Source organism: Cinclus cinclus, chromosome 4 (genome assembly GCF_963662255.1).
Source record: "Cinclus cinclus chromosome 4, bCinCin1.1, whole genome shotgun sequence".
Classification (NCBI taxonomy): Eukaryota; Metazoa; Chordata; class Aves; order Passeriformes; family Cinclidae; genus Cinclus; species Cinclus cinclus.
Window position 1 is genome coordinate 22,286,155 of NC_085049.1, and position 13,866 is coordinate 22,300,020.

Consider the following 13,866-nt stretch of genomic DNA (forward strand, 5'->3'; position numbering starts at 1 on the left):
TTTTGTTTTACAGAATTGGTGTTTCTATTTTACGTTTTAAAAATTTCCTATAGTGTTTATCTATCTGGTATATTTACAATAGAATCTGGCTCTCCTGTTTTTTGCTGAGTTTAACAACCTGACTTCTCCCAGTCTTCTTTCGAAAGGCAGAGTTATCTGAAGATACACATCTGCATGGGATTAGGAAATATACAAGATGTTCTCTCTGCCCTAATTTAGAGTCTTCTTAGTGCTGGGATCTTATCTCAGGCTTCTATCCCTTGCATTGAAGTGTTCAGCTCTAATCAAACTTCCCTGAAATGTAGCTTTTTGATTTATATTTTTTTAAAAACCTCTTCAAAAGGATTATGAAAGGCCATTAACTTGCAGTGGATCCTCTTGGACAAAAAAAAAAGCATGAACCTTGAGATGGAAATGATGAGGGCTTTGAAAATCAGTCCAGAAGATAATTTTTCATTTCCATGGCATTTCCAGCCCATGGATGATGATAATTTTGATATCAGGATCATATTCCAAACAAGTTTTATTATAAGTCTCACTAAACAGGCAAAACTAAACAGTATTTTCAAAGCAGCACTTTGAGCACTTTGCAACTTGATTGAGAAAATTAACTGAACACTTCATAATGACAGCAAATTTCCAGAAGGCAGATTCTCCACAATTTTATAAAATATGTCCTATGAGATCCCTTTCTGGGAAATCCATTTGGAAACATGGGTCACACTTCTGAAAGCAACTTTGCACCCACAGTACTCATCAGTGAAGCCTATTGGTCTGTCAGCCATACACAGCAGGGGACTGAACATTCCCTAATTGATCAGATGATTGATATCATTCTTGTTATGATCAGTACTTTTGCTGACACCCTGACAGAGGGTTTTTGACCCTAACACCAGTGCTTTCTTCACTTCTGCTAGGGGATAGGTAAGTATTGGTCAGTATAGTTAAACAAACAGAACCCCCGAAAAACAAGTGCAGTATAAAAAGAGAAGTAAAAAATTAACTATGCTGACTCCACAAAGTCAGTGGTTTGTAGCATATTACATTCATCGTTCACTGATAATTTTGCCCACACCATTAAAAAAATCCACAAAAGGTGTGAGCCCAAGAACCTCAAAAATACCTTTGACTTATTATGAGCATATTCACCAAAACAAGTCAACTCTGAGAGCACCTTCAGTGTCACTCAAGCTCAAGAGATGCACTTGTGATTAATCCTTCTGCTTACCTGAAATTTCCTTCTGGCCACAAAGTACTGCATTCTCCTGATGACTTTCACAGCTGTTCTGTGTGCTTCAGTCAGTCTGCCAAGGAGCACAAAAACAGACAGACATCAGCTCTGGGGGGCGGGAGGGAGGAAAAAATGTCTTAATGGAAGATGCTGACTCCAAGCACCGAAATCTACAAAGGTGTTTTATTTTTACAACGCAAAACTGCAGCGTAACAAAGCTGTGAGTGCATGGATGCTTTGTTCTGCTTCTTTGCCTTCCTGAAAATTGTTCTTCTAAGTATTCAAAACTGATAAGTGAGACAATGAAAGCAGGTGTACAAAGATAACACATGTGGAAGGGATTAGACAGGATTACTGTCAATGCACGCAACTGGCATCAGTTTGAAGAATGTAAAATGTTTTTAGAACCATGAGTGCATTCCTTATTTTGAATTTACTGAGTGTTTGCCCATAAGTTCTATTGCACAGAAATTAAGTCCTTTAAAAAGTACTTCAAAGAAAATAAAAATCAAAGCATCTTAAAAACAAGTAAATACAAATGAACACAACACATCCTCTCAGCACAAGTATGTATGTCTTGCTGGTAGTCAAATACAGAATGGGACATTTTATAACTCAGCTGTATCACTTCACCTAGAGGGTCCTGCATTTGTAGAACATTAATTCTGCCACTTGGCAGGCAGTTAATTACCACACCTCTTCTTTATAGTGAATTTTGGCAGGGTAGACAGGAAACAGGAATTGTAAGAATGATATTTGTAATGGTAATTGTAAGAATGAGTATTTTCTTTAAGGACTGACTCCTTCCCCATGAACTCCTTAATTAATTCAAAATAAGTGAAAAAAAAAAAAGTTTCCAAGGAAGCTGTATAGTTGGGAAATCTCTGTTCTATATGGACATCATCCTTGACATGTGATGATAGTCTCAGGAAAGCTTTCCAGCAAAAGTCTCCTGAAAACACAGCCTGCTTTCTCTTCCCAGTGCATCTGGCTGGAGAAAAGGAAGTATTGGCTTGACCACTTTACTTGGGTGCCACAGTTTAGAGACAAAGTCTTCAAAAAGTGGAAAGGTTACAGTGGATTATTTCAAAGTGAAGGAAATAAAGGCTAAACAAGAAGGGACTGTGTTTAAAAAAAATAGCATACTGATTAATTTTTATAATTATTCTTTGGGGAAAATACTGCTTATCATAGAATCATAGAATAGTCTGAGCTGGAAGGGACCCATCAGGATCATCACGTCCAATTCCTGGCCCTGTACCCAAATAATCCCACTCTGTGCCTGAGAGCTTCTGATTGGGTGAAGATGCCACAGTCACAGGCTTTTAAAATAAGCCTTCAGTAGCTTTTTCTTGCTCTTTGCACTTCAGGTCCCAGAAGAACATCAAATAAACGCACTAGGTGTCTGTCCTGCTTATATGCCCATATTTCATTTATCTGTGTATATCCAAGCACATGTCCACATAAATAAACTCACACATGCAAGCACACAGAAGATAAAGCAGGGTGAGCATGACTGAAGAACCACCTTTGTTATACACCATCAGCAGCACTGCTGAGGAGGAATTTTTGCATTTGTGTAAGCCCATCAAAGGGATTTCAGAAGTGTCACTGATGAGCTAGCAGCAGTTTAGCCTGCAGGACCTTTATTATGGTGAAAAAAGGCTCAACTTGACATTCAGGGTCCCAGCTGAGCTCCTGTGGCTGCTGACTAGAACAGAGATGACATTCTGCTTGCAAATGGCACAGAATTGATAGAGAAATCTTTGTCAGCCCCTACAACTACTTTTTTTTTAATAACCAGAAAAGAATCGCAGTTTAAGGTTTAGGGGTTAGTTTACCTCCCTTGTGTAGCATAAAACTTATGTTAAGATAAAAACTTGAAATTATCCCCTAGAAGTAAATGATGTGAAACTTCATATATAGATATACTTGAGGGTGTTTTTATTAGACCAATCCATATGAGATGTTTCAGGCACAGTGTAAACAGGCTTAAATAGACAAGTTTAAAGAAGTCAGAGATAGAACCAAACCAAGGCAGTAGTTTCATCCCAGTTCCCCTCCTTCAGCAGAAAGCAGGGCTACAGAACCTTTTCCAGTGTGTTGTCAAGCTTAAGTTTTCAAAACCATGAGATTGAACTCTTGGTACTTGACGAACAGCTGAACAGCCCTCATTTTTTAGAGAGAAAATTCATTTATTTGTGAAATATAGCTAAGAAGGTCACCCAACTATCATTCCAGAGCACTTGATATCATTATGTTCCAGCTGGAAAAATTCATACCAATCTCATTGGGAGAACACTCTGAAATAGAAGTGACTGCTTGGATTTGATGGTTAGTAGTGTTAAACTGAGAGTCAGAAATGTCTGAAACTTGACTTTGATGGAAAAAATTGCGTGAAAAGGTACAAATCCATAGACTGAGATATATGGATAAGTCATCTTAACTGCCCCAACAAATCTCCAGGGAGCACAGCAGCTCCAGAGGAAATAAATTCCTGCTCTGTACAGCAAGCTATCCTCCTGGTGGGGGGGTTGGGGTGGCATGGCTGTGATCCTAAACATGTTTTTTGAGATTTTAGCTGTCTTTCAAGGTTTCTGACCACTAGTGTCCACAATGGATAATTACAGCTGCTACTGAGCAGGTTACATTTATCTCAGAATGTAGCTCAACATACTAAACCTTATATTTTATCCCAAACTCCTGGACTGGGCAAAACTCTTTCAGCCTTGAAGGTGTCGATCTGTCACACGCCAGAAATATCCACCAGAAGAGAACAAATGGACAGAGACGCTCTGGGCCCTGCTTTGGTAGTGCTCTGTAGGAGCACAGCACCACAGCAAATCTCCAAGATATTTTAAGATGAGCAGCTGATGAGACAACAGCCTGAGGGGGGTGTGAAGGACACCACATTTGCACACTCTTCCCATGTGGCCTTTTCTATGGAAACAATACAGAAAGGGACAGATCTACACAGGGTCTGTGGTTTCTAACTCCCTCGGGGGTGAGGATTTAACTCCTTTCATAGCTTGGCTCCCAAACAGCAGGACCTGAGCACTTGCTCTAAGCAGGAGCGGGAGTGGGTGGATGCCCACAGCTCTGCCCCTACAGAACAGCCAAACTCTCCTGCCTCTGTGCACCAGAGGGCAGTGCCACACACACACACACACACACACACACACACACACACACACACACACACACACACACAAGGAGGTACTTTCCAGCACATTAAAAATCTAGTTATTTTTAAAAATCTACGCAGAAACCAAAGTTTAAGCTCTCCTCATAGGGATGGAGAGCACTCTGAGATGGGGTGTATGGTTAGTACTGGGTGGGTTGTTTTTTCTGTATGTTACGCTCAAAAGAATATAATTAGAGCTTTATTGACACACAATTCCACGCTTTTCCATTTTTTAATCTAAACAACAGGAAATAACGTTTTGTCAAAACACTCCCTTAAAATGCTTTGTAAAGGAGAACATAATGATATTTGAACAGAAGTGATCTGTCTTTGGGAAAGTTATGAGCACATAAATTAATAATTGAAGCTTGGAACATCTGTAACTATAATGGATACCATGAAATGTCTACTGAAATAACATATCTTTGGATCCATAAATGGTACTGACATCATCTCTAACTGTCTTCAATAGGACCCAAGGCAGTGTGTGTTCCTTACCTCTTTTCTCTGCTCAAGGATTTCTCAGCAGGATGCTCAATTTTTAAAGGGCTCAAAACTATCCTTAATTATGAGTTGTTCCTAGTTTGGCTCCTAGGCTGTTGCTGTGGTAGGGCAGGGAGGAAGGGAAGCGGGTGGTGGTCCTGGATCATGGATGTTCACAGAGTCCCCACCCTGATGGGATGCTCAGGATCACTTGGCAGCTACTCTGGAAGGGCTGGGGAAGGGGACCCCTCCTGGCTGGCTCACTCTCCCCTGTGCAGGTTCTGGCTGTGCCTGTGTGGGTGCAGAGCCTGGTGGGAAAGGCTGCCCAAGGGCCACTGCAGCCTGAGTTTGCTCCTCTGCTCAGCACTGAAAGGCATCACTTTCAGCTAAAACACTTGGATGTATTTAAGACTGCCTTTATTTTTTTATTATTTTTTTTAATGGCAGGAAGGCTGTAGCTGAAGCCAAAGAAGTCAAACATTTTCTTTTTTGTTGGAAATAATTGAACTAGAGGAGAAAATAGAGATGATGAAATCCAAAGCAACTGTAAAAATTATCCCGCAGGGATGTTTTTATAATCTTTCTTTGATACAGCATTCTGTTTTTTAAAAGCTAGTGTTGAACAGTTCAGAATGTACTCCTTTTCTTCTTCTGTAGGGAGTCTGATAACTTCCAGCCTAATGTGCTTTGGAGCAGTCAGAGAATATTTGAAGTGAAAAAAGATACCTAAATGGACCCTAAAGCCAGGCAGAGTTACAACTATTGCAGGCCATGCTGAGGTACATCTCAAGTCTCCAAACAAGCCTGTTATCAGTGGGATGCATTTTCAGTCCAGCAGCATTTTTTAATCATTACAGTTAACTTCAGGGTAGGGATCAGAGAAGGGACTTTGCCCAGGCTGGCCTGCAGGGTGGCTGCAGATAGTGGAACGTGCATTCCAGACTGGTTTTCCTGACGTTTATTCAGGTGTCATGAATTAGAGGAGTTATTCAGTGTAACATCATGAGCTGTGGAAAATAAAGGCCACTTCAGCAAGGTCAATTATAGCTCTCTGTCCCAATTTGCAAAACTGGTTTGAGGATACATGCTCACAGTACTTTGGTTACTGCTGAGCCTCTTTCATTTATCAGATTTTGATTGCTTAGCAGGAACATCCATACAGAGTCACACTAACGCTGTTTTAACACGGGTCACTGGATGGTTGGTAACTCCTGCCCGGAGTAACATACAGCATCATCTGGTCTGGGGCTATCCATTTGGCATTGGTTTCTAAGCCAGCACCATCAGTGACTAGATCAGTGATGGCAACTGAAATGTACAGAAGTTACTTGAGAACTCAGCCCTCCATCAGCCTTTTTGTTTTCCCATCACATTTGATTAAGATTATTCACTTTCCAGCTCTGTTTCTGGGCAGCACATTGATTTCTAGTCTGGACTTTTAATTTTTTTCCATGTGCAATTATCTCAAATGGGCTGATATATATATATATATATATATATTTTTTTTTTTTTAGAATTTAAAGGAAATCTTATTTGCACTAAAAGCAAGGGACAAGAAGAGTGGGAACAGAGAAATCAGAAAGAAGATAAAATTAGAGAGCTTCTCACAGGCAGATGCAGCAGTGGGTCCATATGAAATCACACACACAATGCAAACCTTCTATTGCTGGAGAGGAGTGGTGGGGAGACATGGTTCTCATCACAAGGGAAAGGAGCTAATGTAATGTGGTTTTAAAACAGAGGGAAGCTGCAATATTCAATTTTTTAAAAAAGTCACCTTCTATATAAATGAAAGTATTATTGCCTTCAGCTAAGCCAGGCCAGACAAATGCCTCAAGCCTTTTAAACCACATGAGTTAAGAGAAGGTTGCAGCTTGAGTCTGACATGCAAACACCTGGAACTGTTGGGCGATGATTCTGATTCCAGAGCTCATCCCAAGCCAGGAGCAACAGAGAAGTACAACATAAATATAACATGGGAGGTTTCCAGTCTTGTAATATTTCATCAAAGCCTTGTAAAGAACAGCTACTTCTGGAGAATTTCCACCACTTACATGATGGAAATTATATAAGATACTATTTGCACTGAAACCTGAGGGAACATTTCAGAAAATCTTGGCACAACTTTACTTTTCCCTTTCTTCCTAATCACCACTCCACCTTAAACCTACCTCATCTCTATTATAACCATAACCTTACCTGAACCTTTTTAAGCCCGTGTTTGGCTCAAAGCTACAAATAAATTAGGAGTGGCTTCTCTCAAAACAGAGCAGCCTGGAGGCCTATTTGGCTTCACCATGCTCTGCTGACAGCCTCAGTTTGTGAAGGAATGCTGCAGACTGCAAATCCTTCCTCTGCATGTACAGTCCCAGGTAGGAAAGCGTACAGAAGTGAGAGAGTACAGTTTGTGAGTGGCTGCTCTCTGGGATCTGATTGTTTTGCTGTAGATTTTGTGGCATTTTCTGTCTTCACCCACCCACCCACCCTACATACTCTGCTGCCTCTGAATTTGTTCCAGAACACAGCTGCCTCTGCTTCTACCAGCCCCTCTAACCTGACCTTCCCTGAAGTGATAGGAAAGAAAGCAGATGCCCTGCAGCAGGGAATTTAGGGAGCAAGGGAGGCAGCGCAGGGACAGGACAACAGCTCTGGGGGCAAACTGCCAGAAGAGGAAGAACTAGGACATCATTTAGAGGGAACAACAGGGAGACAATATCTTGGCAAAGGAAGCACCACTGGGAGAAGCAGCAGCACAGGGTTATTTCTTCATGTTGTCCAGGAGCAGAATAAAGTAAGTAAAAAGCTGCTGAAAATACTCAGAGGTGGATGTAACCTTCTCACTGAATGTGATTTCATGAAGAAGAAAAGCCCCTGAACTTGGAGTTGTTTTTCTCAACCACAGACAGTTGGAGTTTTCAGTTACAAATTTGTTCTGTAATATTACAAAGTGGGTTTATTGAGGAAGTGGGAGAAAAGCACTGTGTTAGTCCCCTGCTAATTAAAATGCATAATTAAAATGAGTAATTAAGTTTACTACAGAATGCTCTTGTGTCTGGGAGCCCAACTGCCCTTGAACAACAACTCCTCTGCTGAACTGTCTCTGAGAACTAAAGTAGCCATTGGATATTGTGGTTACATCTTTCTTCTATTTTTTGTTGGCACTGAAATAAAAGTTCCTGGTCTCTTTTCTGCCATTTTATTTCTTCCATTCTTTCTGCAATGTCAGAACAAACAAGATGATGTCATAGAGATGTCTTTTCAGTGTGGAAATGCAAACACAGAAAGATTTTCTCTTTTTCTTCTGAGCAAACAGCTTCTAGAAATTGCCACAATAACTTCCTGTGTTAGCACTGACCATCACTGCTGCTGGTCCCAGGATAGGTGAAATGCTTCTGTCTCCATGCCAGCTCTCATTTGCTTAGAAAACACCCTCAAGACACAAACCCCTTCTTGGGATGTGGACAGATGCTGGCAGATAATGTCATGTTTTTATCCCACATATTACAACATTCAATGATCCTAGCAGCTAAGGGGTTTTTTGTTTGTTTTGTTTTGTTGTGGTTTTTTTTTTTTTAATTTCTCTCTCCTTAAAACTTGGTCTTCATCAACTAATGTTTAAAAAAATGCCTACAAATTATCTAGCTAATAAAAGACACTGCAGAGACAGCCATCACCAAGTCCAAACCACTGCCAGAGGCAGCTTTCTGGAATCTGAATAGCCTTCACATCTGTGAAGATGTGAAGGGAATGGGACAGTCTTATTCCATAGGTTCTGGTTTGCTCACTTAAAAAAAAAAAATGCCACAACCAAAATTAATGAACTTTAGGACTTCATTTTCCTCTTCACTGTATTCAGCATTTATGGGAACAACGTGGTGTTGTTAATATACACCAATGACTGAGCGCTGTATTTATGCCTCAATGATTTTCTGTCATGAGAATATAATGCCTGGCAAAGACTGATTCTCTGAAATGCCAGTTTGTTTGGGGTCATTAATCTTAATTCCTATCTTGCCTGAATAGGAACTGGGTAACAGTCAAGTCAGGGAATAGTTCTGAGAATTAGAACTTCAATGAGTTTTGGGCTGCCCAAGGCTTCTCATTTCTTTTAAAAAATATGCAATTAATTAATCTGCACCAAGTACCAGGGAGTGACCCTGTAGAATAATGCAAAATGTTTCTTGTGGGTTTTAAAAAACAAAAAAACAGTGGCTTTTGGTGGTATCTTTCCTTAGTAGCTCTTGGGATTTAGTTGCTGCAGCAGGAGCTATGGAAACACAACTCCTGGTTTCTTGAACTGATTGATTTAACCAGCCTCTGTGTTTCCGGGTGATCTGGTTCAAGTTCTTTTACCTGGCTGTGCTCTAGTTTATACATCTATAAAATAGGTGTAAAACCTGTCTAAGTCATGGAGGTGTCATGGGGATTTTATGGCAATTAGCAGTATCAAATGAAGTAGTATTTTATTTATAGAGTGAGTCAGCAGAAAAAAAAAAAGAGAAGTAGTAACAATATGTTTATCCCTTAATGGTGATAAGAAACAAGGGATATTGGTCTGCAGGCTTGGGATAAACTGCCAAGTCACTGAGCCCTGAACAGAGGCTGTTTTCCAAAGTATTCTCCCCTCTCCACCTTCCCTGCTCCTTCTTTCTTGAGCACCTGAGCAATCCATGTAGGAATTAGTTCCCTGATCACCAGATACCCAGCAACACAAGACACCCACAACATCTGAAGCCAAACAGGACCATTAGATCATAAAAGTGACCTGCTCAACAGTGCAGGGGATTGCGTTTCACACAGCTGCCCTTGCCTTGAGCCAAAAACCTTGTGTAGGACTAAAGTAACTTTCCAGAAAGGCATCTGGCCTTGATAGAGAAACCTTTATATACTGTTAAAAAGTGCCTTATTTTTTAATTTAAATTTGTCAGTATTCAGCCTCTAGGCTTCTCTCTCCAACTGGAGTAGCAGAGCAATTTTAGCCTTTTCCAGCCCTTTCTTTATTCCAGGGATCTTCAGCGGTGCCAGATGCACTGCCCATGGCCTGGCAGTGAGACCAGTCTCTGGTGTAGGGAAGAGAGAGTACAGTACTGCTCTCTGTGGAATTGCAAGGGGAGATTGAAATCCTACTTTTTTTTTTCATTATTTTTCTGCCTGTGATTTAAATCATGCTACCAGTAATTACAGAGATTCATAATGGAAATGCTTGGACTGGCTAGAATGGAGAATGAATGGGAAGGTTGTGTGTGGAAGTGTTAGAAAGGGAACACCAGCACAAAAAGCCCTGTGAGGGTGGCAGGTGCTAGACCATGAACATCACAGCACAGTTATGAGCAGCTTTTGAAAATACCCAGTTCGGGAACACAAAGGAACAGGTTCAGTTGAGAACTGAAAAAAGCCAGTAAGAGATGATGGTAGGACAATACAGAGCAGGGCCGGAGTCTTAAGACACTCTGGTAAGAAGACAGAGTAGAGGAAATAAATCCTAATCGTTCCCAGAGGTAGCAGAGCACAGAGGAAATAAAAGACCCCGGTCATTGTCAGCTCCCAAAGGCAATTAAGGTTTAGTGGCACCTGGGACCCTGTGGAGATCCCAGCATGAAGACTTAGTAGAGTATTACACGGCCCTCCATACAATGCAAGAAATCCTGAGCATCCCACCTGGATGAAGAGCTGGGACACAGGCTGTTTGAGTGCACACAGAATTGTATTTGTGAGTACCTGGCTATGGGATGTGAATGGCTGAGACTTGCCATCTTCCAAGAAAATTACTTTGTCCTCCACTAATGTTTGGTATGGAGTCTTGGGACACAATAACCAGTTTATACTAGCAGAAAAGACCCTTGAAAACTGTTTCTCAAACAGATCTCCTACTTGATCACCTGCAAATTCGCCATTTAAAGTTCTTCTCAAAACCCACAAGGTCCATGCAAACTTCCATCGCAACCCATTTTGAGCTCCAACGCCCATTTCTACAAACCCATGTGCCAAGAAAGGATATTGCTTTGCCACTGGAGGAACTGCCATTTCAAAACCTGACAAAAATCATGTATCTTGAAAAAAAAAAGAGTGTGCATGAACTATTTTGCAGACAACAGTGATCATACTCATAGAACCTCACAGGGAACTTTACGTGACCACAGACACATATCATGTTCCCACCCTGTATTTCATGTAAGAACATGCATAAAACCCCACAGGTCTCACTTGCCTAATACTGAAAATATGCACTGCTTATCAATAGTTTACAATAGAAATAAATATCTTGCTAAGAATTGCAAGGATCACTTGAAAACACAGTCACTGAAAACAGAAGTTTTGCTGAGCTGCTTATTTCAAGATATTTCACTTGCTCATTGAGAAACTACTTTCCGTTCAAAGGTTGTGCATTTTTTCTTTACTTTCAGGAAAAGATGCTATCTCTTGACATTTTTATTTTTCTGGCAGACCTTTAGCTCAGCTAGTGGATGAACAGAAGGAAAGTGTTCATATACCAATTGCTTGTGACTTACTATTAAAGAACAGGAAAAATTCTGTTTTCAATGTAAGTGAGGAAATCTGTGTCTTCATACTCTGGGGAATTTTGATTTTCCTGTCTTTGTTTCCATCCCAGCACAAAGGAAAAACAATTTAAAAGTCATTATGAAACAAAAGATTGTGAAAGCATTTGAACCTGAAATGATAATATGCTTCAATTTTCCCCCCTCTATTTTAAAAGCACTTTTGATTCCAAAAAAGAAATATTTTATCCTTTTATAAAATGAATACATTTTATCTAGTTTATGCCCTTTCTCTTCCCTGTAACTGGGACTCTTCCTTGCAGACATACCCTAGACTGCATCATCTGGTGCAGAATGAAGATCACATGTCTCAAAAAAGATGTAAACTGGTTTACAGGATACTACTGAAGAATGGCATATCTATGCTATGAATCCCATGAAACAGCAAATCATCCTGGGAAGATTCAGTTAAAATACTGGAATGGACTTTGACAATTTCCCACTAATAACAGTGTCCTGAATTCTGCCTGCATCGAGTGAGTTTTGTTTTCTCTCCTTCTGTTACAAAATTAAATTAATAAAACTTCCACTGCCGGCCAAAGTTTTGTCATGGAAAAACTTCATTTTAAAGTGCTTTTTTCCCCCCCTTCTTTGAAAGGTCATCAGCTCTTTGTTCACTGAAAATTATTAGCTAATGAGTACCTAATAGAAGCAAAAGATAGCCATTTACTATTGGGTGTGTGAGGTGATCTAATTAACAAAATAATGACTATTAGTGCTTCAAAGTCTCAACCTTTTTGGTTTTGATTTTTTTGTGTGTGTTTTGTTTGTGTTTTTTCAATTGGGCCTTGAGGATGTCAGTACTTCAATCAAAAGTGTTTCTAAATAATTATGCCCTTGTTTAGGTGGCTAACCACCTGAATTGCTGTAATTAGAACACTTGATATAAACAATTAATTATGTTAGCACTGCTGAAGGCCGTTTTTAAGATCTAGATACAGAAATATGTTGAAATAAAGTAAACCCCAAAAACAAGGGGATCTTAATCTCATTTGACATATGCCCACTGATTGATTATCCTCTGACAGCAACCTGAGAACTCCTCTTGGAAGCCCTGGGTAAGAACAAAAGAAAAACTGGCAATGATGTTATCAAGACTCCAACTGAAATGGCATTATTTTTTCTATCCAAGGAAGAGACATATAAAAATTGCCTCAAATCAGTTTTATCTTCTCCTTGAGCAACTGGCTTTATACTGGATCTGAAGGAGTTTACTGTAGAGATGAGGCAGTAGCTTAAGTATTCAAGTACTCAAGCTCAAAATTTCAGTAGTCCAAAAAGTGAAATAGGTCATGACCATCTGTCCATTTGGAGCTGAAATAAGAACGTGCTTCTTCTCCTCTAATTTAATTCTCTTACAGAGAAGTTTCCCAGAATTCTGCTGTTCTTCAAAAAGTCCTCACAACATTAAGCTGGCTTGAAAATGAATTGCAGGTGTAGTTCTCTGAAAGTTCACAAACCTATAAACTTCAACCCCATTCCAAAGGAGCTTGACACAATTTATCATTTTGCTTTGCTATTATGTGAAAAGAAACTATGCAAAATCTCAGGTTTGGCATGGATTCGAAACAAAACCACTTGAAAGGCTGCAATTTAAAGTGAATTTTCTTTGACAATTTCAGTTTGCCCAAACCTGAAACTCAAAGCAAACCTCAGGGCAGAAGTACAAACCAGAACAGATAGAAATCAACAGATGTTTACACAGTCCTCCATGAATCAAAGGTACCTGACTTCACATGACATCAAGTAGAGGCTGACAAAGCAGCAATCACACAGGAACATTTTTGAGCATGATCTACTTCGTATTTAACAAAATAATTCATCTCTTCTATTACCAGTCTTCTAACCACGAAGCTTCATAATCTCAAGTTTTAAGTTCTTCTCCCAATCTTAAAATTCCTATTGTCATCACTTCAATCTTTCTCAAATTTTCATGCTGTGAGAACAACAGGGCAATAAAAGCCATTTTATTCTACCCAAACTGATCTTTAAATGTGTTCTCTGTAGAATAATCACCTGTGTCTGATGAACTGGTAAACCAGGTGAGCATGAGTGATAACTGATAATTTCCCTGAATTATAAAGTGTCACAAGTATAATTAAGATAATTGACAATGGGCACTTACAGACTATGGAGACTCTTGAAAGTGCACAGGAAGTTTTAAAAAATACATCATCCCTGTGTGCTGTTTTTCAGATATCTCAGGTCGGGTTTTGAAACTGCAGTTTCCATTCCTGGCAGCTGTGAAGTTAAACCCTGAAAGTGTTTACACACCTCTCCTACACCTTCCAAAACAGCTCTTCAATGGAAGCACCTAGGGAATGGGGAACTACTTAACTTTCCAAATGACTGAGGAAAAATACCTGCATAGGCCAAGATCTGTTCAGAATTAATGAAGGTCTTGATTCTGC

The 13,866-nt window shown here is 39.9% G+C and overlaps 1 protein-coding gene across 1 annotated transcript in view; it reads right to left on the reverse strand.

The window, feature by feature from the left end:
- LOC134043457 (potassium voltage-gated channel subfamily KQT member 1-like) overlaps window positions 1–13,866 on the reverse strand; it is a 408,991-nt gene that overhangs the window by 185,396 nt on the left and 209,729 nt on the right. Inside the window, exon 13 of the mRNA XM_062491792.1 lies at window positions 1,229–1,304. Within this exon, the coding sequence (XP_062347776.1) occupies window positions 1,229–1,304 (76 nt within the window). The remainder of the gene's footprint in view (window positions 1–1,228; window positions 1,305–13,866) is intronic.